General features: G+C 40.8%; 1 protein-coding gene across 2 annotated transcripts; it reads left to right on the top strand.

Moving 5' to 3' along the window:
* Nucleotides 1-3,415: 3,415 nt before the first annotated feature.
* Nucleotides 3,416-27,472, top strand: insyn2ab (inhibitory synaptic factor 2Ab). Of its 2 annotated transcripts, none has more exons than XM_035946998.2 (6): nt 3,416-3,648; nt 3,867-4,029; nt 10,900-12,070; nt 16,157-16,228; nt 25,461-25,916; nt 26,069-27,472. In XM_035946998.2, exons 3-5 carry the CDS (start codon nt 10,905-10,907, stop codon nt 25,642-25,644), a joined length of 1,422 nt encoding a protein of 473 aa, XP_035802891.1. In that variant the 5' UTR covers nt 3,416-3,648; nt 3,867-4,029; nt 10,900-10,904; the 3' UTR covers nt 25,645-25,916; nt 26,069-27,472. The 2 variants fall into 2 exon arrangements, with proteins under 2 accessions (XP_035802891.1, XP_023123488.1); XM_023267720.3 differs by lacking the exon at nt 3,416-3,648 and having other exon boundaries at nt 3,661-4,029; nt 26,069-26,231; nt 26,995-27,472.
* Nucleotides 27,473-27,493: the final 21 nt, after the last annotated feature.

The raw sequence follows: 27,493 nt of genomic DNA, 5'->3' as shown, positions 1-27,493 counted from the left end.
ATTCAGAGATCAAGAAATCGACCAGAAGAAATAGAGCGGTGTTTGTGTCTGAACCTCAACCTTATCTTTTAGTTTTTTATACAATATCTACTGTTTTACAATTCACATGTTTTTTACTTTCCCAAGCCTTCATTTCAGTGGAGTATGACTTTAAAATATGCATTTAAAGTGGCCCAGAGGCTCAAGCTGTCCTCAGGGATCCAACCATAATGAATGGCTAAGCTGACAGTCATCAGCAAGTAGTGAGAACCTTTTGCATAAATCTGGACACTCCCCGCACAGTCTTCAGCATGTCAATAAACGGAGAAGTAGGGAAGGGATTGGGGAAAGTGGTGGAGGGGGGGATGTTTTTTTTATTTTTTTTGTAGCCTTCTTGTCAACTCTGTGCTGTTCCACTCATTAAGCACAGTAAGATTAATCCGGTGTTTAAACTAAGGGGGAGCTGTGGTTCGTGGCAGCTTGGATTGGCATACAGGCGGTGGGCGCAGTCAGAAGCTCATCATTGGTCTATGAACAGGCAGGGCTGGGAGAAAAACAGACAATTAAATCAATAAGACAGCAGTCAGCAGATCACTGCACTGGCTACCAGTTCCCCTTCAGCCTCTGGAAGAAAAACTAATTTGAAAAAGCTTTTCTCCTCTTCAGCTTCAGGTTGCTTACATAAGCTACGAATGAGAATCATATCTTGTGTTTTCTGTAGGCTTGCCAGGTCATCATTATGGCAGTCTTCAAAGTAATTCAGCTGCCTCTCTATTGAGTCTGTCGGCCCACAGATGGACTCCAACTATAGTATCTTCTGTCTGAATTTACGGCCAGTTCTCTTGCGTAACATCTTTACCTTTTCAACTGAGGTTTATAGTGGGAGCAATTACATACACAATATATAGAGAGCAACACAGCATTCTTGAGCCAAAACATTGTGACCACCTGCCAAATACAGTGTTGGTCCTCCATGTGCAGCCAAACAGTCACATCCACCGAGGCGTAAACTTTACAAGACTTCTGAAGGTACCCTTTGGTGTCTGGGATAAGGTGTTAGCAGCAGAGCCACCAACAATTGAGCTTGTTCCAGCACAAGCCACAGATGCTTGAACAAATTGGGAAACTTAGACGGGAGGGGAAGACCTTGAACTCTTGGTTGTGTTCCTTGAACTATTGCCAAACAATGTGTGCAGAGTGAGAAGGCACAATAGCTTGTCAACAGAGGCTAAAGTCAGGGAACACAACGAGCACCTGGTCTGAACTAAAGTCCCAGATCCAGGGTGTCAGAAAGGAACATTGCCTTGAGCATGACACTCCATCCATCAGTTTGTCTTCTTTCCACAGTGACGCCTGATGCCATTGTTTTTGGCTGTCCATGTGGTATGAAAGAAAACCGGACTCAATTAGCCAAGTAACCACTTTGACATTGTTCTGCAGTCTCCTCAAATACTTGCATGCTCAAGGGAAGTGTGTCTGATCATGGATTGGGCACTCAACACCATGTGGCTGGTTTGTGGTTTGCCCCTTTTCAGATCACTATGTGCAGGTAACACTGCTGACCAGAGCCACCCTGCAAACTGTGTCCTCTCAAAGATGCTTCTACCAAGTGGTTAAAATGACAGCAGTCATTCTGAAATAATGCTGATGCCACCTGTTGGAGCTCTTGGCACATCAGTTTACATATACAGCACTGCGAGGTCTTGGCGACTAAGGTGAGGATGTTTTCAACAATGCTCCCATTTATTCATCAGTTAACTTCATATAAATTGCTTTATACAGAAAAATCCCACATCAAATAAATGTTTTGGTCATTTTTTCTTTACTTTCAAACAGCAGCACTAATTCTCCCTGTTACAGTTCTGCCGAGTTTTTAAAGGTACTTGGCAGGTAAATTGCTCCGAGCATCTTGAAGAGCTATCCCAAAGTCTCCTTATGTAATCCCCAACTGCTTCTGTATTTTAAATTGAAAGCTCCGTGGGGGTCAGACCATCTGTTGCAGGGCTCTTTGTACTTCTAGTCAGTGAAGATAGCAGGGCTGTTGTCATGGGATGCACAAGGAATCTGGGATGATCAGATGCTTTTCTGATGGTGCTGGTGACAGATAAGAATCCATCACTCAGTCAACAGGCATGCAGCATATACATATAGAGGAGTAGCGTTGTGTTGACTAAATATTTATGCTGGAAGCTTGGCAAATATGGGGAATCTTTGGTGTGCTGAAGGTACCGTTTATGTTTGTCTCTGAGTTGTGTGTTGTTTTGTATAATTAATTAATAAACTTCCTGGAAAAACATAGGTCTCTTAAAAGGTCCTTGGGCTTACTTACATATCCATCAGCTTTTTAACACTGAATTTTAGCAAAACATATATTTTCACTGCTCTTCAAATAAGAGGAAATCTGCAACTATTTTAGTTTTAAACATTTGGAGATTTTAGAAACAAATGTTAGCTACAAATAAACTAAATGTAATTTAATTGTAGAATCTTAAAAATTCTTCTCTTTTGTTGAAAAGTAAATGCAGGCAGCAAAAAAAAACTGACTTAGTTGCTCTGCAGTTTGCATCTCCTAGCAAATGCTGATTGTTGATTCCAACAGTATCTTTTTAAATTCTGCCACTAGGAGGCACAAAGACAGAAAATGATAATTCATGCTCACAGGAAATTTACATAAAACAAAGTGCAGAACTAAAACAATTCAAATAAACAGATAAATCATAATAAGATGAAAATTAGAGGAGCAAATACGTGTGTGCTATTTTCCTGTCGCATGCAAAGTTTCATTTTGACAGCTTTGATGTAATCTTCCACCACCTTTTAATTAATGTGATTTTAATCAACCGAGCGTGTGTTCACAATTACATCCTGTGTTTACTCCCTGTAAAAACAGGACGTCATTAATCTATGAACTCCTTAGCAGATGCAGAGAAACGGGAGAAATTTAAGATTTCTGCACAATCAATATTTCCCTTTTTCCAGTGAAGTAAATTCCTCTCTTTGCCTCTGTCTCTGTGTCTCACTGTCTCTATTACTCCCTCCCGTCATCTCATTTTCTCCCTTGTCTCGGATTCTCATTAACACTGCTGCCCTGTTGGCTCCTCGCCTCCTCTGTTCCCCCCCTTTTGTGAAGCTACAGAGCCACTTTCTCGTTCCCTTTGCTCTGTTCAGCCCCCTTCACCACCTCTCATAAACAATGTGTCAGATGTATGAAACTAACGGGGGGGCAGGAGACATCCAATTAAAAGCACAATGCATTATTATTTCACAGCTTCCCCCCCTCTCTCTCCCTCCCTCCCTCTCTCTATGCCGTCTCCTGAAGCCCTTCAGATTATATAACAGCTCAGTGTCAAGGGAGCCGGTCTGTGTAGGACAAGTTAAGGGGGTCTTCGCTGATGATGCAGCTCACCAACTCTGGACTTTCCCCAGCAGCTTGCGTACTACCCCTCACTCCTCCTCCTTCCTCTCTCTCTCCCTCCTCCTCCTCCTCCTTCCTTTTGCCACATCCACCCACCCACCAGCCCACCCTCTCCCTGCCTCCCTTACACACACACACACACACACACACACATACACACATATACACTCAATCACGAATGCACAGGGATTGCAGCAACAGCAGCAGCACCGCGAGATGGAGATCTCCGCTGCGTGTGTGAGTGCCTGTTCCCGGTGAGTGCAGGGACAAGAGCGAATGAGTGTCAGTGATGCTTGAAAGAGGTGTATGAGGGAGAACAGGAGGTGGGGGGGAGAGAACGGAGTAAGACGCTGGAAAGGGGGTGGATGTGAGTGAGGACCCGATGAGGTTTTTGAGGCAATGTCTGTCTGCTTTTTCCCCTCTCCCATCCCGATAACCTGAATCTTTGCCGGATGTGCCACAACTACTCCAGCTGTCACTGCACCGGCTGCCTCTCTCTCAGCACTCCTGCAGCCTGTGAGAGCTGCTCCAGTGGCTGGACGGTGCCCTGGCACCCACTGAATACATGGATGAACGCTGGATCTACAGGGGATCTGCGCTTTCTTGTCCTTTGCGCCTCTGATCTGTTTCTCAAGGTAAGAGTTTGGAGTTGCACACATATTCACAGATACTGCAATAAGAGTGTGTGTGGAGGGATGCCTTTTAAAAATCTCAACAGCATCAAAGTGGAGATCAAAAGCATGCATGAATGATGATAAAATACTGTTAAAGTCCTTGTGTTGCATGCATGTGTATGATCCCCTGCTTGCATTAGATATGGATAAATCAGGGAGGGGGCATTTCTGCATTCAAGGATTTGCAGGTTTAATGACTAATCTGGAGAACACGTCAAAGGTTTTCTTCCTCACAACTGAAATTGAATGGTGATGTAATTTGACTTTGATTAATACACTCATCATGATGCGTGTCTTTGCAGCCTTTGACAGTCATGCAGTATTTATCCAGTGAGCAGCAGAGGCTGGTTATAGAGATTGCTGTACTTGTGAATTGCCTGGGCTTGATAGTGAAGAATATTGATGAGCGCTTACTAATAGAATATTATATATTGTACTGCAATGCACTGTCAAGATGAGGATTGTTTACGGGTAAACACCTATTGTACTAAGTGCTGCGAACTACGTGACAAATTCATGTATGCGAAGAGTGATGGGCTCCTCACGGCTGAATTTGATGGAAGGTGGATTCAGACTTATCATGACTAATGACATGTGTGATCTAGAAGCCTCTGGAGTACTGCATCACATACAGAGCTGCACTTTTATTTGGTGTCAGCCGTTGCCTCTCCCGCCCCCCACCTCTCTCTCTCTCTCTCTCGCTCTCTGTCCCTCTTATTTTCTCCACGTCATTCCTTGACTACCTAAATTTACAGGAAACATAAACACGGTACAGCTTTAAGGCGCCACACAGACTAGCCACTTGTCTATTTAAACGTCTTCTCACTTGTTAAATCGTCCTCTGCATGTCACCTGAGTTCATTATCAGTTCGACCTGAGTACACGTGTATGCCTATAACCCACCTCCTTATCAACCAATAATCCAATCAGGGTAATGGGCTACAGATGTGAGCTCTAAAGTGTTAAAGGCGGATACTGACTTCTCCATTATATCATACAAAAAAAAAAAAAAAAAGGTCCACACTGGCAGTAGAGCATGTGATCACACACACACACACACACACACACACACACACACACACACACACACACACACACACACACACACAAAAGAAAAAAAAGCCAAATGCCCTTCTTCATATCACCCTCTTCAAACTTACTCTTCCCAAGGATCCATTTCACAGCCAGTGCTCTCATCCAGCAGATACAGAGATGGGAGCTTTTTAAAACCTCACGTTATTCCCCCAATAATAGAAAGTGCTGCTCAGTGATAAATGTTTGAAGCCAATAAAGTCATAAAGCAAACTTTCACAGGTGTAGCCTGCAGCCAGGATAGATACAGATAGCTCTGGACGACAGCTGGAATAAGATGGGGTGTGTGTATATGTGTGTCTGCATGACTGTGGAGCTGTCAAAACTGGCTGGGGTTGCTTTCAAAAATGGAGCAGGAGACAATATAAAGATCTTGGACCAAAGTGGCCCACATTGTTGCTGAGAACAATATTACTACAATGTGGCATGTGTAGAGGCTAAAACTGCTCTGCACTCATGCCCAGTGCTATAGCAGTGCATAGGACCACATGCACGACCTCATGGAGTGGACAAAGGCAGATACTGACATCTCGTCCTTTACATTGTGCTTATGAGGGCAAATTTGGTGCAATGTCACACTCAGTAATTTATGCTAATAGTGACTAAAAATTCCTCATTCGCAGAGGATACATTGCACAGCAACAATGCATACAACACAATGCATGGAGGGTGATGAGCACAGCATCAGCCTGTTTAACAATGAAGAGCGAGTATTTACTTTGGAACACACAGACGTTTTAGCACATACTTCTAAAACGATGAGCTGCAGCCCTGAAGAAACATCCTCATGTTTATGATGGGATCAGCGCGTAGTGATGTTTGACGCGTGGGAGGCCACGACAGTTACTTCACCATTAATGAGATTGGCTAGACAGCGTTATCATATGTAAATATCCTACAGATGCACTTCAGTAATTATTGCATTGATGCACGCTGAAAAGGCTGTAAGGCGACCCAAGCAAAGCCGTCCCTTTCTCTCTGCTTTGTGATGGGGCATAAATCATGAGTCAGCAGTGTTGCGGACCTGCTATTGCAAGGATAATGGATCCAAACCCCATTAACATTCTTTATAAACAGCCACGTTTCTACACCGTTGTGGTCATGACAATCAATCACGATACTGTAGCTAAAGGTGTTTTTTTTTCCCACCCCTAATGCATGCAGCATTTTAGTTTGAAAAACTGAAGGGCAATTGGAACAGACAACGTGGTCTGCCTGGGTACATAAGGAGATTTCAGAGGATTACTTTTGCAATTTTAGAGTCAATGCATTATTCATAATCCTTTGGATAGCTGAGGCCAAATCAGGGAAGGACCTCAGGTCATTAGCAGAGATAGCTTGCTTTGAGGAGGAGGGCTTGGAGAAGGAGGAGAAAGAAGACGACGATGAGGAAAAAGGAGATTCTCTTTCAACTATCTGAATGTATCCATGTGTCACAACAGTTTCCCTCTCAGTCGGTCTTTCGTCTCGCTCTCACTCTCTCTGTGTATCAGACTTCCAACAATAATAAGTCATTGAAGAGCTTTTCTTGATTCTCTTTGTGTGAATTACCATTTAGCTGCTTTACATGCCTTACATGACTGCATAAGAAATTGTATGCGCTTAGACGACACTTCCTGCAGATGTGATTACCTTTTCAGTAGTGTGAGATTGGTATTTCTGAGTGTGAAATAGTATGATCCCATGTGAATCAGCCTCAGACTAATTCTTTTTATCCGTGGAACCGCTTCTGACAAACAACTTACGCTCAAATCAAAGTGCATACTAAGCTATGTTTTAGAACAAATACCATCCCCTAATAAAATTCAGCTGTTCCATATTCCAACTGTGTGTAAATTCATGACACAGCACACCATATTGTTCGTGTATAATGAGATTGAGCTAGTTGCCTGTTTTGTGTCTTTTTTTTTTCCCTCCCTCATCTGGCACCGAAAGCGTCGCAGTCACTGAAGTGACACTAGGAGCCGTTGCCATGCATTGTCTTCCAACACTGACAGGAAGCAAGATGAAACATAGTTGCCGCTAAATATATTCCACTTCATCAACAGTCAGAACTGAGAGTTAGGCTAGAGTGGACAGTCTCCAAGGTGAAACACATGGCAGGAGTCCCAAGAAATACAACCTCATGCTTTTTGTTAGCAGCCCCTGTCTGCTGTGTGTGTGTGTGTGTGTGTGTGTGTGTGTGTGTGTGTGTGTGTGTGTGTGTGTGTGTGTGTGTGTGTGTGTGTGTGTGTGTGTGAGTGTGTGTTCATACAGCGTAAAATACTGGCAAAGGCCTCTCTTTGAATAGGTGGCAACAAGGCCTATAGCCACTAATAGTCACATACACTTTCTGTCTCTTTTTTACACATAGATATACAAACATATACACAAATGGTCCTGTTAGTGTATTTATACGCACACAAAAAACAAAGCAGAAGCACATGGAAAGCAGGCAATTTTGCCCATCATTAAAAAATGTGCATATTTTTCATATTAGACTGAGTTATTCATTCTTTTCGAAATATTTTCTTACATAATTAGTCATTACCTCACTGGAACTCTACATGCGCTGTAGCTGTAAATCAACTGCAAATGAGAAATTAACAATAATCTAATCCACTCATGCTTTTCCTTTTGCAAATTTCATGGGGGTAGTGAAAATGACAGTAAGGAAATGTCCCTTCAGTATGAATTTCCCCACCAGAACAATCACATTGATGGATTTACAATGTCTCTGAATGATAAAACATGATTACTTTCAGAGAAGCTGCAACACCATGAATAGCTTTGCTTTTGTGTGGTAATAAATGATTCATTGGAGTTTATTTATTGCGTGGTGTCTTGTCATATGAAAATGATTAACCAGCTCTTTCTGATGTTTCCTTTCAACCATATCAGACATCACTTCATTTCCTTGTGCTGCTTGATATGTTTCATGGACTAGCTATGAAATGTGTTTCATCACAGATGAGACAGAAAATGTAATTGTTTTCTTGTTTGATCATATGGACCTTAATTTGAAAACCTACATGGGGAGTGACTATGAAAGAGCTGCAGTTATTATAGTGTTATAAAAGTCATTCATTGCTCCTTGGTTTGATCAAAACACTAAGATTCATTCGTTGATCAATATAAATGAAGCCATGCTGCTGGAAATAAGTAAAACTGACAGAATGACTTCATAATAATAATGTGTGGAAATGATGAATAAAAGCATGAAAAATGAGTTGCTAATTATATGACAAATTTATGTTGGTGATTGAAGTACCATTTGTGAGACAGATGAGACAAGTTTTATAAATGAAGCACACCGATTCAAATTAATCGTAGTGCTGGATTTATAGACACATGAAGTTATATATTTATATGTAAAGGATTCAGTTTTTTTTATCACAAAAAAAATGCGGTTTTAATTCTTCAAAGCAATTATTCACATTTCTATTGTTAAATTGTCCTACAAACATCTGCGTTATACAAAATATCCTAAAGTTGCTCGAAAAATGTGCACTATAACTACAATACTTTTCTGACTTTAACACAGTTACTCTGAAGTATATGTTGTTCCTCATGTAAAGATATGCTATAGTGATTTCAAGCCATCTGTAGTAGTTCTAAACTCTGTTTTTCAAGCTCTGCAGCTCTTAATATAAAGCTGTAACAAACAGTAATCTAGAAACACTTAAAGTAAAAGGTCAGTTCACTTAGCCAACTCCTATGGAACAGATTTATGACGTGATCGCAGAACATGTACAGTTTATATTTGGTGTCTTGGCTCTGACCTCGTCACTCCGCTCAGCGCTGCACAAGATCAGGGAGTGATGATGATAAATTTCAGCCCAGGGAGCTTAGACTCAGAGCCTACAGGTGGATACAGGTGGATGAGCACCAACGCCAGCTATTATGTATAGTCCAGTATGTGTGGGCCACAGCTGCTGTGTGGCCATTTCCTCTGCGAGGGATCTCAGACCACAAAGGGAATATATTACATAGCAAACAATTCCAGCTAGAGGGGCTGCCCACTCTATGGTCATTCCTTCACAAAACACCTCCAACCATTGTGGGGGAAAATGCTATCAAGCCATCTAAACACAGCAGCTCGCAAAGATATTCCTCATGAAATGTGCTGTAGGTTTGATAAGAAGGTGAAATACAAGGTTAGCAATGAGTGCGTCTGAGTGTATCAATGCTGAGCGGAGAACAGCAGTTTAGATGTAATTATGATATGAAGAACAGTGCAGCGAGCTGTCATATGAGCCCATTTGTTTGAGTTGGTATGTTTCCGTAATGTGTTGCCGGATGAAATGTAAATTTCATGTGCAACAGAAGTGAGGTACCACAAGTGGATGTTATGTTTAAACCACTAAAGTAGACTACTACCTCAAAGAAAGGGCCAAAGCTTGCAGGGATTGAATAGAAAACCCTCAAAATTACACTAGCCAAGGGGGAAATAAGCTGCAAATGCAAAAATATGAGCATTTTCTAATTTACCACTTCATAAATCATGAAAACAAATGTGTCATAATGCATTTGTAAATCAAAAGCCAAAAGAAAAAAGGTCAGCTGTACAGAATTATCATTCACAAGTACATCTATGGGAGAGCAATAACAGCCAGCAGCCTTGGCAATTTGGTAAGTTAATGATATTGTCAAGCACACAAACTTCTCCTAAACACATTAACCCACACTTTATATACAACCACCAAATACTTAGCGGGATGAGGTAAAACAGCAGTCTGGCATCTCAACAGCGATCCCCAAGCTAACAGGAAAAGAACTTCTAGTTTGAGGTGTGTATTTGGGGCTGACAACTGATATAAAGAAGAGTCAATAAACGGAGTATTTGAATGATGCCAGGAGCAGCAAGGAGAGCAGCACAAACACAATTATTACCGCAAAAAAAAGGTCTCCTGAAGCGAATTATCAAACAGTTGGCAGAGAATCTTGCTCATGAAATGCTACTGTACATAAATAGTGGCTGTGAGAGGGTCTGTGGGGTTAGCAGAAGTGCTGATAGAACAAAAAAAGAAGGTAAGAGTTTCCACAAGAAACATCCCATCATAGAGTTTCAGTTCTGCTATGTGTACCACTAGAGACAGGGGAAAGTTTAAGATCATTTTTTTAGCCAGAATAAATTCAGTTTCATATTGAGGGTCAGTTTTTTTGATGAACATTGTTAATGGCATAGCAACAGAGGTTGAGGTTTCTTACTATAGTGTCATATAGAAACATCAAACTAACAGAACATGACGACTTCTTTCTAAAAAGAGTACAAGAATTAAATGTGGCAGCTATAAGACAAACCTATGGGATAGTTACATTAAGGGGGGAGTCCCGGGTTTCCATGTTATGTAACATTGAGTATATTATTAAAAGAAAAACAATTAACCTACAGAATGCATGAAAAAGGACACCTTCCAAACCAATAACTTGAATAACTAGATTCATTGGAGTTTATGTATTCGCAGTAGGATATTAATCTTGTAAATAAAATATGATTATTTTTTGTCTTTGTGGTGCAGTTTCTGATGCGCTACATTTTCAGTTTTTCTACATATGTAGATGAAATTGTGCTTTCATTTTTGAATCTTGGGTTCAGATTTGGATTTTAATAGAGGCTCATCCTGTCTTATCAGAATACAAAGTTACAACAGAAATGAATCAGGCCATCTGCAAATGCATCTTACTGGAGTGATCACAAAATAATTTCCTTCCTATTAAACTAACACACACACTCTTTTCTGTTTCACCTGATTTCAGGAAATATGGTGAGCAAAGAGGACGCCAAATGTATTGTTGTCTCAAATTCAGATGAATCAGACTCCGAGACAGGCCCATCACACAGCCTTGATACGACTTCTGGAGGAGAATCCGGCAAGCAGCAGGTGAAGAAAAGAAACAAGGCCTTACAAGTGCGTTTTAAGGATATCTGTGAAGCTCAGAATGAATATCGGGGAAGACGCTCCAGGTCCATTTCCTGCAAAGTAACGCACAGAAAGTACATGACCATGCCTGCCAGACGCTCTATTCCCAATGTGACCAAGAGCACGGGTGTCCAGACCTCGCCAGACCTCACCAAGCGATACAAGACTTTCCCTTTTGAGAGGAAAAAAGGACACACATTTAAACATACTGCTTTAGTGGAAGATTACAGAGGACAAAACAATGGGTTTCTGAGTGATATAAAGGCCGGTGGAGAGGACGGACAACCTATCGGGGAGTCCTCTCAGAACAAGGGTAAGATTGTGGGGCAGACAAAAGCACTGCTTCACCACACTGATGACAGCAGCGATACGGAGGATTTGCTTTCCAGTGCCAACTGTTTGGACGGACCCTCGTGTCCAGACTCTTCACATTTCTCAGAGGAGTTTCACCCCAGCAGCCCTCCTTCGAAAAGTGAACCACAATACCCGGTTTGTGGGATGAGGACCAAACACAAAGGATTACCCAAAGAAGACACGGATGCTGGCACTTCTTCAAAGCGCCAGTTGGCTGAATCAGAGTTTTCACAGGACAAACCAAAGGGCACGGGCCCTGTTGCGTGGAACTCTTTGACACAGGTGGAGTCTTTAGGAAGCCCCACTGTGAGCTGTAAACGGAAAAAGGGTACAGAGCTAAGCGAACAGCAGTCACAGACACTTCCACACAGTGCCCAATGTTCCGTACAGTCACAAGGGCAGTGTCGGACGAGGCATGTGTCAGCCTCCTCTAAACTCCAGCGAACGGCTGGGGGGGACGAGGGCTTTCCTCCAGGAAGCAAAGGAGCCCCAGGCATGGGGAGCAGCCAGCAGATAATGCCCTTATCTGGAGACAAGGATATCAAAGCACAGCTGCAGGCCATGGAGACTCTCATCAGCTCAAGCCAGGAAACCATCAAGGTCCTTCTTGGAGTTATTCAGGAGCTGGAGAAAGGTGAAGCACAGCGAGAGGGGTGAGTAGAAGAAGCTGTACAATGCAAACATAAACTGCATGCCCCCAGTGTATGCACATTTCATGCTAAACAGATAAAATCCATGATAAAGGGTAGGTTTTTTGTACAACTTGAGGCTTATTTTCATGGTTTTGATCAGAATTTTTATTGATAATAGTGTACTCACCAACATAAATGCTAATATCTGGAGACACAGTAATATCGCAACAAGAGTTTGGGTTTGACAGGCAAAAAAATGCAAGCTGACAGGTAAATCCAAAAGCAAGAGATCAGAAAGATTGGCAATAATCCCTCATCTTAGAGGAAAACTGTGTACATTCTGACAGCTTAAACTTTGGTTTCCCTTGAAAATAAGTTTGTCTGTAACCTTCAAGCTTTGTTTGAAACCTCTATGATTGTCAGAGCGCTAGTGTTTTGCACCTCATCAGATATGATTTTAGCAATTACCTTTTGCACCAGATTTCAGCAATTACCTTTTTGTAACTACGGTGTTATTGTGAACAATTGCAATAATGGTCCAAAATACAAAAATAAGCTCTGCGAGACAGAAATTATCCTTTGACAGGGCTGAGAATCAACATCCAGGCTAGTGTCTCTGTAAGGGTGTTCTGTTTTAGCTCACACCAACATGACAAGATGCTCACAATGGAAAAGCAGACATGCTGAAATTTAGCAGGCATGTTTTGCGTGTTTTTGCGGCCTTATAAGCACGCTAATATATGTCAGCTGACACTAAACAAACTTTACAACTGAGGCTGATGGGAATGCCAACAGTTTTTCAGGTATTTGGCCATAAAATATCAGACAAACAGAAATGTTTACCTGATTGTGACAGTAGATTAAAGATCAGTCGCTGATTTTTAATGGAGATCAGTCCTCTTATGCACTTTACATTCCCCAAGCTTGGCTTTTTAAAATAAAAAAACTTTTCCAACATACTAATTGATATAACAATGGCTGTACAAACCCACACATCACTCACTTGCCCAGATCTATATAGTTAGGCCTGCTGTCAGTATGGGTTCCTGTGTGTTGCTGCTCATCCACTGGGGACCAGGAATGTCTGTACCAAATTTCACAGCCATCCATCCAACAGTTGTTGAGATATTTCAATAAGGCCCAAACTCATGGTGACTGTAGAGGAATGGGATCAACAAGTTATTGTCTGAATATAACAACTTCAAAACAAACAAATATTTGTACAAAATTTTCAGTCAATCCATCGAGAAGATGTTGAACTATTTCCTTGGATAACCCAACAGGTTGTCACCAAGCCATGACCAGAAAAACTAGATTAGTAGTGTGATATTATCATCAGTCCTGAAGGTCTAATGGGACGTTTCAAATGCACAGTGTAATATGTGTTAATACTGTCTTCCTTGTGTAATTTCAATGCAAGACCAAGCGTACCTCTAATAATTACAATAGCAAACTTCATAAACTCCTCAAGCCGTGTCTACGGTTAGACTCTCACAGTGACGCAAAAGAATCAATGTTCTCCATCTCCAAAACCCATAGCAACACAAAGTAAATTGTCTTTAAGTCTTCTATCCATATCCAGTGGTGAACAAGGCACCCTAGTGGGACTCTGTGGAACTTGGTTTTAAAGGCCCAATTAGTGCAGCCTCATAACACTTTGCCTTTCATCTCCACAAAACTGTGCCTGCCGTAGTGTGTTGTGCTTCAGTATTGTGTTCCAGTGTTATTAGAGAAATGCAGTTACAGGACACAAAGCCTTCCTTCCATTCCATAGTACGTTCCCAAATGCTCATTGCCTGTTCTTGCATGGCTGGGCAGTCAGATAGGCTTCTTTAATGCTATTCTTGAACCAAAAAATCTCTTTTCCAACCAGCCATAAATATATGATGTTCACTCGGTTTTTTTTGTTTTTTTTTTGTTGCCACATTTGCCATTTATGCTTTTATTAAGCATGCAGTGACAAAAGTAATCCTCTCATCCAGCACACTGTTTGTAGGAAGGTATTTTACCCACAAGCGTTATCATCACTTTATTGTTGTCCAGACATCAAACTGTTGCTGGAATTTCAGCTATGTGCTATGCATGCTAACCACTTCACTATTAAGTCACCCACCACTTTATTGTTTATGTTGGAAAAAAACATTAGAGTACTTTTGGGGGGATTTTACTTGATGTCCCTCACATGTTCCATGAGCCGATTGCAAACAGGAACTTAGAGGAAAGCATTTGATGTGTTTCTTCTTTTGATGCTATTTTTCAATGACAGCCTGCAAAGAGGAAGTAACAACAATGCATTTGCTCATCATGTGTTTCACTTCTCTTAAGGTTTTCCAAACCTCAGAAAAAGTGTGTCAATGACACTAGATGTACTAAATTAAAACATCACAGCTGTTATATTTTGTAATGTTTATTTACTCAGGCACGGCAGGATTTTATGCGTTATATAAACCAGTGTTCAAGGTTTTCAAAGTGATTGTAGATGATAAAGCGGGATACTTTGCAGTCACACACAGAATATTCGTCTTTTGTACGATCCCATATTTCATAATAACCATAACAATCCATTGTGCCATTTTTTTCTGCATGTAATATATATATCAGCTTTAGTTTATTTAGCTGTAGGTACTAAATGTTATTCACGAAAGGTTGCGTTTCTCTGCTATGGTCATCGTACATACAAGACGTGCAAAATATAGGACAGATACAGTACATTCCGCTATGTATGCAACATAGAAGCCACTGGAGACGGTGTGCCCTGACCTTAATGTAGTTTTTGTTCACACGATATGCAGCGCTCAGGCAGGCAGAGCTGCAGGCACGTAGACAGGGGGTGTGATGAGGGCAGGACATATCCCTGGACAGCTGACGTGGGCAAACAACACAGCAGTGAATCTGTGCCAACAAACAGTCAGCTTAGAGAATGACTTTCAGAGGTGCAGTTTTTTCCCATGAAAATCCATGAAATTGTTCCCTGTAACATTCTTTGCTCAGTATAGTGTCACTATAACCAGTCATGAGCATTTTACACTGAATAGGAAAAAGAACTGTTGCGCTGAGCACATGCAGTGATTATGAATTTAGGTTAATAGATTTTGATTATTAGAGCGAAGCTCTTTAAATTACAAGGATGTACATGAAAAGCCAGGCAGCAGCACCTTGTCTGTGCAGTGAGTTACTGTCCTTGCTCACAGCTGTTCAGAGACTTATTTGAGAACAGGGCAGGATGGATGAACTTGTTGACCTTGAGCCCCCATCAGCATTTTCGATCCACACAGACGCTGTTCTGTCTCCCCCAATGAGGTCACCTCTCATGTCACAGTGTACAGTCGAGGTCCAACCCCTCCACATGTCATCCATCAGGGTGAAGGGCTACCGTGACAGCAAGCAATTACATGTGCACCTCTAACACTGCCTCTCCCATCATTCCCATACCACTGCAGCCTAACACTGCATGCAGTGACATAGTGCACAAATAACAGTATGTACACCTGCATGCTTATGTAAGCTCAAATAGGCAACTATGAATAATGGCGATGTGAAAGGCAGAGACTGTCAGACCAACAAAAGCTGCTCATATTCAGGGTGCCCTCTTAAACATGAGCACACATAAGCCTTACGTGCCACCTGGCTGAAAAGAGTTTCCAACATAAAAAAATATATATATACACTTATACCAACAACAGACCCCCGAGGCAACGTGCCTTTGCTATAAAACGAGCTGATAAAGTATTAATGAAAAAAGTGTCCGCACCAAAGTAAAAAGTAAAAAAGATGTACAGTATAGCACATAATGTAAAGATAGAGATTTTTCATTACACAGGAGTCATGCAGCATTTAGTTGCTATAGAATAGAGACAGAAGAAACTTGAAACTATGGCGAAACAAGGTAATCCTATTATGTAAAATCAGCAAGTCTACACACTTGATTAGCCAAATCTGGGAGAACTGCAGGATCTGAACCCCTGCTGCATTTTCAACTGTTAGCAATGAACGATGCTGGGTGGAAACAAAGCTGAACAAATCTGTCTGATAGCTAGTACCCACAGGTGTTAAAACATGCAGGTGAGATCACATATATCTTCTAATCTCTCTCTTTTTTTTTTACAGGCTCTCCTACCGAACAGGACAAGACACAGCAAATTGTGACACTTGTCGAAACAGCGCCTGCATCATTTACAGGTGGGACATTAATGCTGTATTAAATGATTTTTTTTCTGTATAATAAATTGGCTCAGTCTGGAAGGGATTCTTACAGGAGTTGGTTGCTGCGATAATGCGTTTCTGTCCAGAAAATGTACTGTATGACAGCACTGGATTTACAGTGATCTGACTGCGGCGACAAATTATATTTTCTTGTATAACAGTAAATGCAATCCAAAAACAGAGGAATCCTAAAATAAGCATCAGGGATATGGAAAGGACAACAAAACAATATCGGCTGTTCTGAGTGTTGCACTAGGAGGTGTTTTACTACTGAATAATGGCATAAATAATGCCTCCAATATCATTTGCAAGGGTTTTGGGGGAATGTATGGCCTGAATGTGATGGAAAAGGTAATAGGCTAATACACAGCAGTGGGAAGTGACTAAAATATAAATATAGGAGGAAATGCTGTGACCCCTTCGCAGAGATATGAAGACCTGGGATTTTATCACGAAACATAAAACACTTCAGATACTTAAAACCAGACTAGGTTAACTCTGTATGCCCTTCAAATCCCAAATCGATATTCCAACTGATTTCTTTCTCTCTTTTTTAGAAAGACATTAGATTTTTGTCAAACTACACAATGTTTTTTTATGAGGTAAGTGTTCCGATATGTTCGGAGCTGGGGAAAAAAATGTCTCGGAAGCAGCTGTGAAATCCACTCAAGCTGTAACCTTGTGTCATTTGTCACTTCTATCTAAAAGCCTCTGCTGCTAAAGCCCCCTGTTACCTTGTTCTCTGAAACGGGAAACATTAAACTGTTTGGGAAATACACTCAAGCCCTGAAAATACACTTTGTACAGTGGGACTTGTCATTTGTTTTCACATGGGCACAAGTGAGGGAACGAGGACAAATTATAAACTGAAACTTTTCTGAATATGAAATTCTGTTGCAGGAAAGAGATCTTCTTGCCAACTTCTGCTTTGTGCTTCCCTTTTTTTAGACAATAGCACTGTAGATAAGATAATAATGAGTCCAGTTTTACTCTGCTGTAGTTTTAAATCCTCTAAAACACCACAAAACCATCATTTTTTAACATCATTTGGACATACAGTATATCTGTGAACATGTTTCACTCCAAAGAAAAGGACAATCCCCACAACTGACGTGTTCTTCAGGATTTTTGCTTTATGTAACATTTTCTACAGAGCATCCTCTCTTTTCCCTCCTTGAGTGCATTGTGTGAAGCTGACCCAGATTGTGCTGAAAGACTATAGTGGAACTTGAAAGCAGGAGCTCCCTCTCATATGGGTTACATGGGGATGAGAATCGCTGGGTCACATGCAAGCACCACTCGTATAAATAAATCTGATCATGAGTGGCACTTCCCCAATTTGCACATGTTCAGGATTTTTTCTTTCCAAACCAAATTCCCTCGTGGTGCAGGCTTTTCCTGCCTGTCACGCAGTCCACACACAGGGAGGACAAACCTTAACTGGAATGAATTAGTAGTTTATACATGTTTTTTGAAATCAGCTAAAACAAACAATAAAATCAAACCTAATGTGGTATAAAAAGTTAATTTCTCACACTCCAGCAGCTGCCGCGGGATCAAATGAAAGTCTCTCTCCGGGGGAAACCTCCTCGCATCACGAATGTTTCACTCTAGAAAGACATTCATGGCATCTAAATTCATGTCAGACCATTCTTAATTTATGTTCATGTGGCTCTGCTCAGATGACACACCAATCACAGCTCTATTTTTCTAAATTTTCAATGTCCAAATACCATAAAATTGCAAAAATATGATTCTTTTCACATAAAAACACTTGTGGATTACGCAAATGATCCACACAGGTGGTATTCATCACATTGTAACGTATACAGGATGTTTTTTTAAATAAGAATCTAAAACTGTTCTTGCATGAATCTTGACTGCACACTCATCAGAACCCACTGGACACGCACCGACCCAGACAAGAGCTGCTGATTCCCCTCAGAAGCAACACTAAAGGCTGTTTCATGTTCTGCTCCTGTACGGCAAAACAGAGTCTTTGGTCTGAGGGGCAAAAAATAGAAACAAAATGCTTCCCTCCATCGATATCTCGCGAAAAAAGACACAAGGACAACAGAGACAGAATGCTGCAAAGCGACAGCCACTCTCACTCCTCCACACCAGTGCAAAACAGAGCAGCTGGACTGTAGTCAATAAAACTGGAAAACAGATTCGAGCCTCTACAGAATGAGCCTGAATCACCATCAAAGAATCAGTTCAACAACCGTCGACACTAAAGCAAAAGGCAGATCACCTCTTCTCAGCAAGAAAATGAGAAACTGACTCGACACTTCGTGCTAAAGCAAAACAAACACACCAGATGTCAGCCATGCCAGATTATTGGAGCTAAATCTGATTCTCCTATCAGAGACACTGACGTTTGTCAGCAGTTAGAATTTTAAGGCCATTGCTTTTCTGCTGATCTGGTGTCTGATCTAAAGCGAGTATTAAAATGTTATCTACCAACCCATCTGGGAAGTCGTTGTGCATGTGGAACTAAAGTTTTTAAACAGACGTACTTCCTCCAAAAAAGATCCAGGATGAAGCTGTTCACCTTTAATATACGTAGCCATACATCGAGCTGTACATTCTTCCCCTAAAGAAGAGAACAAGGCCAAGGTGGGTGAGAAGAGAAGAGAGTGTGTTCTCCCAAACATTTTGTTGCCTTCTTCCTCTTTCTGCTCAAGCTCAAACCACCCTCTTAGTCTCAAGCACTTCACTGAGCTAGAAAATAGGAGAGGAAGACAGAACTAAGACAGCTCTGCCCAAAGACAGCTCTCTCTGAAGCGGTAAACAACATCAGAACAGTTTTGGACACCAGAAAAAATCACAAATTATGGTATTTCTCAATGTAATTGCTGCAGTCTCCTATGCACTTTAATTAACTTATTAGGTAAATATTAGAACTTGGAGGGTTCTGTAAAAAGAAAAAAAAAGTGTTTATTGTGATAATCCCAAACTTTTATAAGTTAAATAAGGACAAAACATACTATGCATATTAGATGGACACAGACGACAACAAAAGAACCTCATTTTAGTTTTGCTTTGCATTATCTCAGCATTGCATCTCCATCTAAGAGTCCGGGGGTGATCTGTGATAATGATTTGACTTTTGATGTGAACTTTTCTCACTCAAAGGACGAGAAAGTCAAGGTCTCCGTTTCTCTCATGCCACAAGTATGAAAAACACATTCACACTTGTCTCGTTTACTGTAATACACTGTTGAATGCTTTCCTCATAACATAATTCCTCTGATTTTAATGTCACTTTTAACAAACAAGATCAATGTGGCACTGCAAAGGTTTGGTTTCATTATAGGCAAATTAATGTTATGCCCTCATCATCCAGTTAGGCAAATAAGTTCCATGTAATCAATGCCGCTCCTATCTTCATATTAATAAACTTAGAGAAGCCAACAAAAATAAATGTTAAATAATTCATTAACCCCTGGCTTTGAAAAGCGTAAAATTACAAATTGCAGCAGTTTTCACTGTCAGAAAGAAATGACAATTCTAGTATTAAATGATTAGAACCTTTGTCACTGCTAATGATTTTAGAATTTCTATGACTCATGCAACAATCACAAATAATTAATCTGACTACACACACACAGTTTGACATGCACAATGACAAAGAATCATTTTATAGAAGGATCACATTCTTAACTGGTCAAATTTGACCAGTTGGCAACAGAATAGACACTCAAAATACTACTTTTTTCCAAAACATTTTGAAAAAATTATATACGTTTGTACAGCGGCTACAAGTTTTAGATCACTGAGTCTGACTAATTTTACACATATCTACTGAAAGGGATTTTAGATCCTCCAGTGTGGGCCAAATTAAATACATTTATGATTTTAGGGGCTCTTGAAGTTGTCTATGCTGTGCCTGTGTGTATTTATATATGGCAGTATTGACAGAGGGGAACTTTTCACGAGAACTGCCCACCAAATTCTCCCACGTTCCCACTGAGACAGGCAATTGTTGGTCAGTGAAAAAGTAAAACAACATAGGCAGGATCATATATGGTGCCTTCACACCGTCTCAGAATCCACATTTGCAAGCACAGCCACATGCAGTGTTACAAAATAAACATTAAAATCCATCAATTCCCTATTAACTGAAAAGCAGAATTGGGGGATGGTCATAACTCTATAAAGTTATCTGAGCTTCAGAATCAATTATGGCAGGAAGACTAGAGGTCACTGATCAAGTCCTCAAAGATGAGCAGGCAGACAGCTTTAAATGGGAAGACTAGTTTGCAATTTGCATATTTTTATGGTATAAGAATAGAATAAATCACACAATTAGAGAATATTCGGTTTCAACGGTGTTTTTAAGTAAATAAAGTTAAAGAAGACATGATATAGTGCGATGGTAGATGTGTCTTCTCCATAAATGAGTGGTGGGTACATTCGAAACAGATCTGTGGTTCAAAATTTGCCATAGACCAGATTCTTGGGCTAGTTACTGTATGGTTAAATATGCTTTCTTTTCCTTTGTTTATTTTTCTAAGACTGTTTTATATATAGCACAGTAGGAGCTCTTTTGTGCTATAGCCAGAATGCTGCAGAGTGAGTGTGTGTGTGTGTGTGTGTGTGTCAGTTTGTTATTGATCAAACGGGCCTTTTCATTTATTTGCTTTCATGGGTTTAGCCATTACTGTAAGTTAAGAGTGGCTTTCAGTATCAGGATTTAAGTGAAGTGGATATTAAAGAATTCTTAGAAGTCTGTAAATAAATGGTCATATGAGAGTGTGCCGGGTATTATCTGTGCCATGGGATTTTGACTAGACCTGTTGTTAATTATGTCTCCGTGCTGATAAATGGGGGTACGTTTGGGCTTCATCGAACCAAGAGGCAAACATTACTGATGTAGCAGCAATATATTTTTGCAAGACTGAGGCGAGAAGCCTACTGCACAGAGGAGCAATTTAAAGCGCACAGCTGAGTTTCTATTTTTCATTTCGCTGATAGTATCTTAATAAGACAAAGTGTGCCAGTCCTGTATGTCGGTGAAGCAACTTGGCTTAATTAACAAAACCCTGAGCAAATTATGATGGCAAAAGACGTGTCTTCAGTCTGTTGTCACTAAACCAAAGCATGTGGCATATAGTAATAAAATCACAATAAAAATGCACTCTGCAGAGTACTAATAAAGTGGGAGATTATCATTTCATCTGTGCTCTCTATCATTAAATAGCTCTTTATTTCAGTTCATCCAACTGGTTTTTTAACAGTCATTGAACGTAGCAGAGCTGCAGTTGGCAAGCAGGGTAGTAATCTCTCACGGTCCTATCTATCTCTGCCAAAGCAATTGTCAGAAATATCTTAAATTCTGCAAATACTGCTGCTTAGTATTCTTCAGCATAACCCAGCAGCACAAACTTCCCGAGACTGAATGCTAGCTTTTCTTTATTGTTTATCTCTGCACTTTATTTTCAGATGTGCTTTGTGCTGTCACATAAAACCACCTCATTGCTCAAAACTGCTGCATGATCCCATCACCAGCATCTCCGTACAGTTTGTTAATCCGCCGAGTTAAACTGCTGAGGGGGCTGGACAGACTGCTGCTGTGTGACACGTGGAGAAGGAGGTCTGAGTGCAGCGAGGCAAATTAAACCCAGCCGAGAGCGTCAAGTTGGGACCAATTATCCCTCGACGTTCGACAGCGACTGCATGTTGCAACTGTAACCAATATTATCAGCCCCTGAGATGTAGCTCTTAGTTTCAGAGCGGTCCGCCATGTCCGGTATGTCCGATAAATTCAGGTCTCTAGCAGCTGCTGAGCTCAGGTAGTCAATCTATGGGTCTTATCCAGGAGTCGGCTCTCCCCTGACAGTCTCCACCCACCCCTGGTACACTGCAGCATCTCATACATCACTGCAACAAATAGGGCATACATATGGCAGAGCAGGAGAAGAGTCTATAGGCAATAAGTTATAGCAAGAACTCCAAACGAAAAGGATTCCATAAAGAGTCGCTTCACTCGTATTACAAAAACCAGCATTTCTCACCTATCTTTATTGGTATCTTGTCCGTCAAATTTTCTAGTTTGTGAGTTTTCTGCTGCTTCCTCGGAAGAATTTAAACTTAATTTCTGGTAATGACATCGCAAATTTGAAACACAGCATGTTCCAGAAGCTCCAAAAGAAGACATTATTATAGCTTATTAGCTGTGTTGCATCCTAGCTACTGGTAAATTTGCTATCTCCAAAAGCTTTTCCCACCCTCTTCAATAGCTCTTTATTGAAGGAAGGGATAACCCAAACACCTCAGAGAAGAGAGCAGAAAGGTATGAAGGAAATAGAAACGATAATTGACTGTATTGATATTGTGCTCCAGCAAAAAAGCAACTCAAGTATGTTTTCTCGCTATCAGCACGTGTTGATCAAACAAGATTTACAAGAAAATCAACTGCAAATTATGTGAGGCCCACCACTGAGTTAACCAAGACTACAGCAGGAAGCCTGTATTAAAAAACATGCTCACATCAAAGTATTATCGGCTCCTATTCCTATCATGCTGCGTTGACTAAGACCCAACACTCGAATCAAAGTATGCAATGTAGTGTTTGCAATTTGGAGCTAACAATGACTTTGAAAAACAGTTAAGTTCAGGGGAAGGCGACTGCAGTTCAGGATGATGAGACGGAAGGAGCTAATTAGCACTTGTGTCCCATGCTGAGATGGTGGAACTGTGGTTGTTTTGTTGAACAATTGTCAAGATTGCCTTTTCTATTGTGTTCTCATTAATGAGATTAGGTTTTTCTCTATGCGTCTGTGAAGCAGAAAGCAGCGTACCAGACAACGGAGGTGGCTTTTATATCGGATATACATGACAAGGGAGGACATATTTTTGCATTTTCATTTACATAACCTGTGGGAAGCTTCTGCCTGAACTGCTGCTTGTCAGTGGAGGAAATGACTGTCACACTCTGGTGATTCAATCTATGATGCCCCATCATATACTTCTGAAGATGTTACACTATTCTGGGCCCGAACCACTCATTTTGTCAAGTGGAGAGTTTAAACTGTGAATGGCCGAAGGGGAAATCATGGGAGGGAAATGACTCTATGTTGAAAGGTGCCACTAGCAGAAAGAACACAGAATGGAAGTGAGCAGGTATACGCCGCTGAATGAATAGAGTGTGCCATGCTAAAAAGACATCTCACGGTAGCAATATCCCTCACAGGAGCGACAATCATTGAATGGTGCTCAGCACACCACGACCACAGACAAACAAAACGGCTCGCCACTGATCACAGCAACAGCTACTCACACTGCATAGCTAAAGAGATGATTAATCTGCTTTGCTGAATGCCCTAGAAAAGCTTTCCTGTCTCCAGCCGCTTCAATCTGTTTGTGTACCGAGATGATCTTAGATATAGGGCTTTTGTTTGTTGAAGCACCTGCTCCCCAGTGCCACCCGCATCGCATAGGGTTGCCTTCAGCTTCCCGCCAAGGCATTTGTCCACGGCGTACAGTAATTGCGGTGATCTGCCAAGTGATTAATTGCTTAATAATTGCTGAGGCTATTCTGTGTTCCTCTGCTCCGCTGCGATTCGGCTGCACTTTCTGTCAAGTCAACATTATTTAAAACGGCAGTCGTAAAAGAAGACCCAAAGTTTTTACCATAAAGCAAAAGATACAAATAGAGATAAGAGCAGGTAGAAATGAAACAATGCATAATATAAATAGGAGATGTGAATCGCATACTGCAAGAAACAGCAGTTCTGCCAAGATAAAGACATCGCTCTGCTAAAAACCGAGTTTCTCATTGTCAAGGATTTGGTATTCAGGAGACCTGTAAGTGTTGGATTTCATTTGAAGTGGAAATTTAAAAAAAAAAAAAAATCTCTCATGTAAGGATAAAAAAAAAAGCACCGTGGTACAGGAGGTTTTGTTTTGATACAACAAAATCCCCTTTTATATTAATAATGATGTTGAGTTTCCTGCACTTTTTTGACTTGACTTTTCAGTGATTTGCCAGAACTGCTATCCAGCCCTCCATCCAGTCTCTACCCTGAAGACGTTAATAGAGCTCTGTTCTTAACTGACACTTATCTTAAGGGTGAGGACAGTTTCCAGGATTCATTATGTCACTTTGAGTAGAGCATATCCTTTAGTGAACTAATTACGCTGCCCATCAAAGTGGTTACCCTATCAGGCCAGGCTTTGTACCTCCATGTCTATTTGTCTGCCCGCAGACAGGGAAAAGACTCCATGTTTGACCTTGACTTGTCAGATGTCATCTCTTTTGGCAGCTTTAATTCTCCTCTCACCTTTAATCCTCTCCTTTGAATGACAGAAATGAGCTTTGCAAGTCTTCCCTGTTTCACATGCAGAGTGTTGAGTAATCTAAGTGGTTAAAGGCAGGAAAAGAAATGCCCCAAACCAGAAAAGCAACAGAACATTTGGTTATCAAGTGTAAAGTTTGTTGAGGAGTATCACTTTGGCAGGCCCTGATGATTCATTCTCTTTTTATTTTCACTTTGATGCTTTCAAAATTTATTGCGTACCCCAAGAATAAATACATTAACAGAGTACCACAAATCAATAGCAATAAAGTGAAAGGAGATGGTGTATAATAGTGCATTTATCCCTTGCTTGAATACAGGCAGTTAATCAGGATCTGCTTGGCCTCTCAATGGTTTCATTTGGATGGGATTAAGCCCCACATTTCTGTCAGGCCTGAGAGATTTAATCGGAGAGAGAGTTCAACTGCGGTGCCGGAGCAAAATCAGACGATGACCAGCCTGGGATTACACTCGCTGATGTGGAAGTCTGATGTCAGGAGCAACCCACATTCTGGCTCTTTTTAAAAAAAACAAAAAACAAATATAAACTATGCAGGAAAAGTCCTTTGACCGAATGCATAAAAAATGCAGAGATGATGCTAAGCAACTCTATTACTCGGAGGACTCTCTGAAATATGGATATGTGCCGCAACTAATATGTGCTGCCAGGGTGTCTGTCAGTAAATTTCAACCGTTTGCCTCCCTCCCAGCCTCCATCTGGACATCTGTGGATTATTAACATGAAAAATAAGTCAAAAACTGAGTCATAAATGTTATAGTCACCAAACAGACAAATTACCAACTTCCAAAAACTCAGATTAATCTTCCTGATCTTCCTGTCAGTGAGTAAGCACAAAAATAAAATCAATAATCTCAACATTCTACCTGTTGTGCTTGTGTTACAGTGTCGAGCTGGACTTCAAGCTGCAGGAAGATAAACTGCAGCCCCTGATGAAGAGACTTTGCCCCCTGGACAGCCAACAATGTCCCGCTCTGCCTTACTCCAATGAAGTATTTACATCCACCCCCAAACGCAAGTCCAAGACAGAGTCCAAAAAGCATGCTCGCTGGAAACTCTGGTTCCTGTGAATAAAACATGAAGGCTTTGGAAACGGCCTTTTTATTGGGCACATTAATCTCAAAATGGTTGAAGGAATATTCAGATGGGGTAATCAACCCCACGAGAACGGATGATGATGGAAACCAGTTGATTTAGGGTTTCCGAGTTGAGACTGTACGTCAGGTCAGCTGGGGGACAGCAGAGACACAAAAAAAAAAAAAAAAAAGAACATTTTACATTCAGTCTAACCTTTTTCTGGCATGTTTGCTGGACAGGATCGACACACGCCTGCAGAAACTAGGTGAGCTTTGACCTACATTTTTGTTCATGTATTTTTTATCGTGTGTTAAAGTGGGCATTATTTATATGCTGGGTGAATGCACCTCTCACTTTATGTCTATTCTTGTTGGATCTTCCAATGAATGCAATGCACTTTTGGTCTTTTTCCTTTAGAGCATATTGCTTGGCTACAAGAGGAGGCACCATGTGGAGGGCCTTTTATGAGTGAAGCTATAATCTTTGAACGGACGTCAGCCCCACCTCCACCTCAAGCACAAACACTTGACTATTGAGAGGAACATGCGTCAAAGACTGAAACGCAGTACAGTAGACGACAGTATGTCAGCGCTGTTCTTATAACCCCCGTACTTTCCCCTCCTCTTCCTCCTTATCTGTTACCATCCTGCTCGGTTTTGTCTGTCTGACTGAACATCTGCCTGCCTTTGCTAATAACCCGTCTCCTCCCTCTCTTTGTAACTGTCCCTTTATCTTTCTTTCTGTCCGTCTTCATTTAGCTCACTGTGCAACTAACCGACTAGCCAGCCAACTTTGCCTCAGTCATCCTGTTGCTTTCTGTTCCTAAGCTGACATAATGTTCAGGATCTATATTTTAGAATATCTTTATAGCAAAGCACTGTGAGATGAACTTTTACTAAATATATACATATATATGTTTGGGCCTCTCCTCTTGAAGCAGTTTAAAAACATAGAACAAGTATCAAGGTTTGGTCAGATTTTTTATCAGCAGATATGATGTTTTGACTACTTCTGAGGCAGAATATTTTCTATGATAACTTAAAAGGTGTTTTTCTTGGGTTGGTTATTGTTATATAGGTTGAATTTGCAACAAAAAGTAAAGACTATTTTGACGTTTCTCTTTGAGTCCACAAAGACTTTGCCTTGCCTCTCGGTCACTCAGTGTGCCACAGCGAAGCTCTCGTGTAAAGTCTTGACAAGAATCTATATTTAAGTCACTTGTTTCATGTGCAGTTAGCTCACACTTCAAGTGCTGCTTTGTAATATTGATTTCTGTTTCCATTCAACTGCAGATTCCATTCAGCAAAATGCTACCACTTTTTTTCTTCCTTTTTTTTTTGCAGAAGACAGTCACAGAACACCAAACACTTGTCTACCAACCCACACAAACAACTGTGCACTGAACTTGCAGCAAGAGCAGAAGGGCTATACACAGTGCTAAAGGAGTATGGTAGCAGTCTAACAGAAGAAAAAAACAAACCAGCTTTGGTCAAGTACAAAACAACAAACAAAACGTTGGTGATGTAGCAATGATTCTGAACTTGCACGCTGTTACACAGCAGGTATTTAATGAATTCTTAGAGTGATTTTATAACAGCAGCTCTCATGTAGATTATGGTACATGGAAATGTACAAGAAATGTCTGGAAGACATACACTGGTCTCCCATCGTTAGATTACGCAGTAGATTACATTTTTCAGGTCACCATTTTTCATGCAATGATCTGTACCTTGAGAAAGTGCAATTTAGTGATTATGTGCAATATTATGCATTTTTCTACTGTTTCTACATCACAATTAAAACATTTTCAATCAAAGGTGATCCGGTGTGCTCCTGTGTCTG

Source organism: Amphiprion ocellaris, chromosome 16 (assembly GCF_022539595.1).
Source record: "Amphiprion ocellaris isolate individual 3 ecotype Okinawa chromosome 16, ASM2253959v1, whole genome shotgun sequence".
Taxonomy (NCBI): Eukaryota; Metazoa; Chordata; class Actinopteri; family Pomacentridae; genus Amphiprion; species Amphiprion ocellaris.
The sequence above is the reverse complement of the archived record's forward strand: the minus strand, read 5'-3'. Positions and strand labels throughout refer to the sequence as shown.

Excerpts from the sequence above, each read along its gene's own strand:
- insyn2ab (XM_035946998.2), top strand. The coding sequence starts at position 10,905 with ATGGTGAGCAAAGAGGACGCCAAATGTATTGTTGTCTCAAATTCAGAT. Across the intron at positions 12,071-16,156 it reads GGTGAAGCACAGCGAGAGGG|GCTCTCCTACCGAACAGGAC; the intron begins GTGAGTAGAAGA and ends TTTTTTTTACAG. Across the intron at positions 16,229-25,460 it reads AGCGCCTGCATCATTTACAG|TGTCGAGCTGGACTTCAAGC; the intron begins GTGGGACATTAA and ends CTTGTGTTACAG.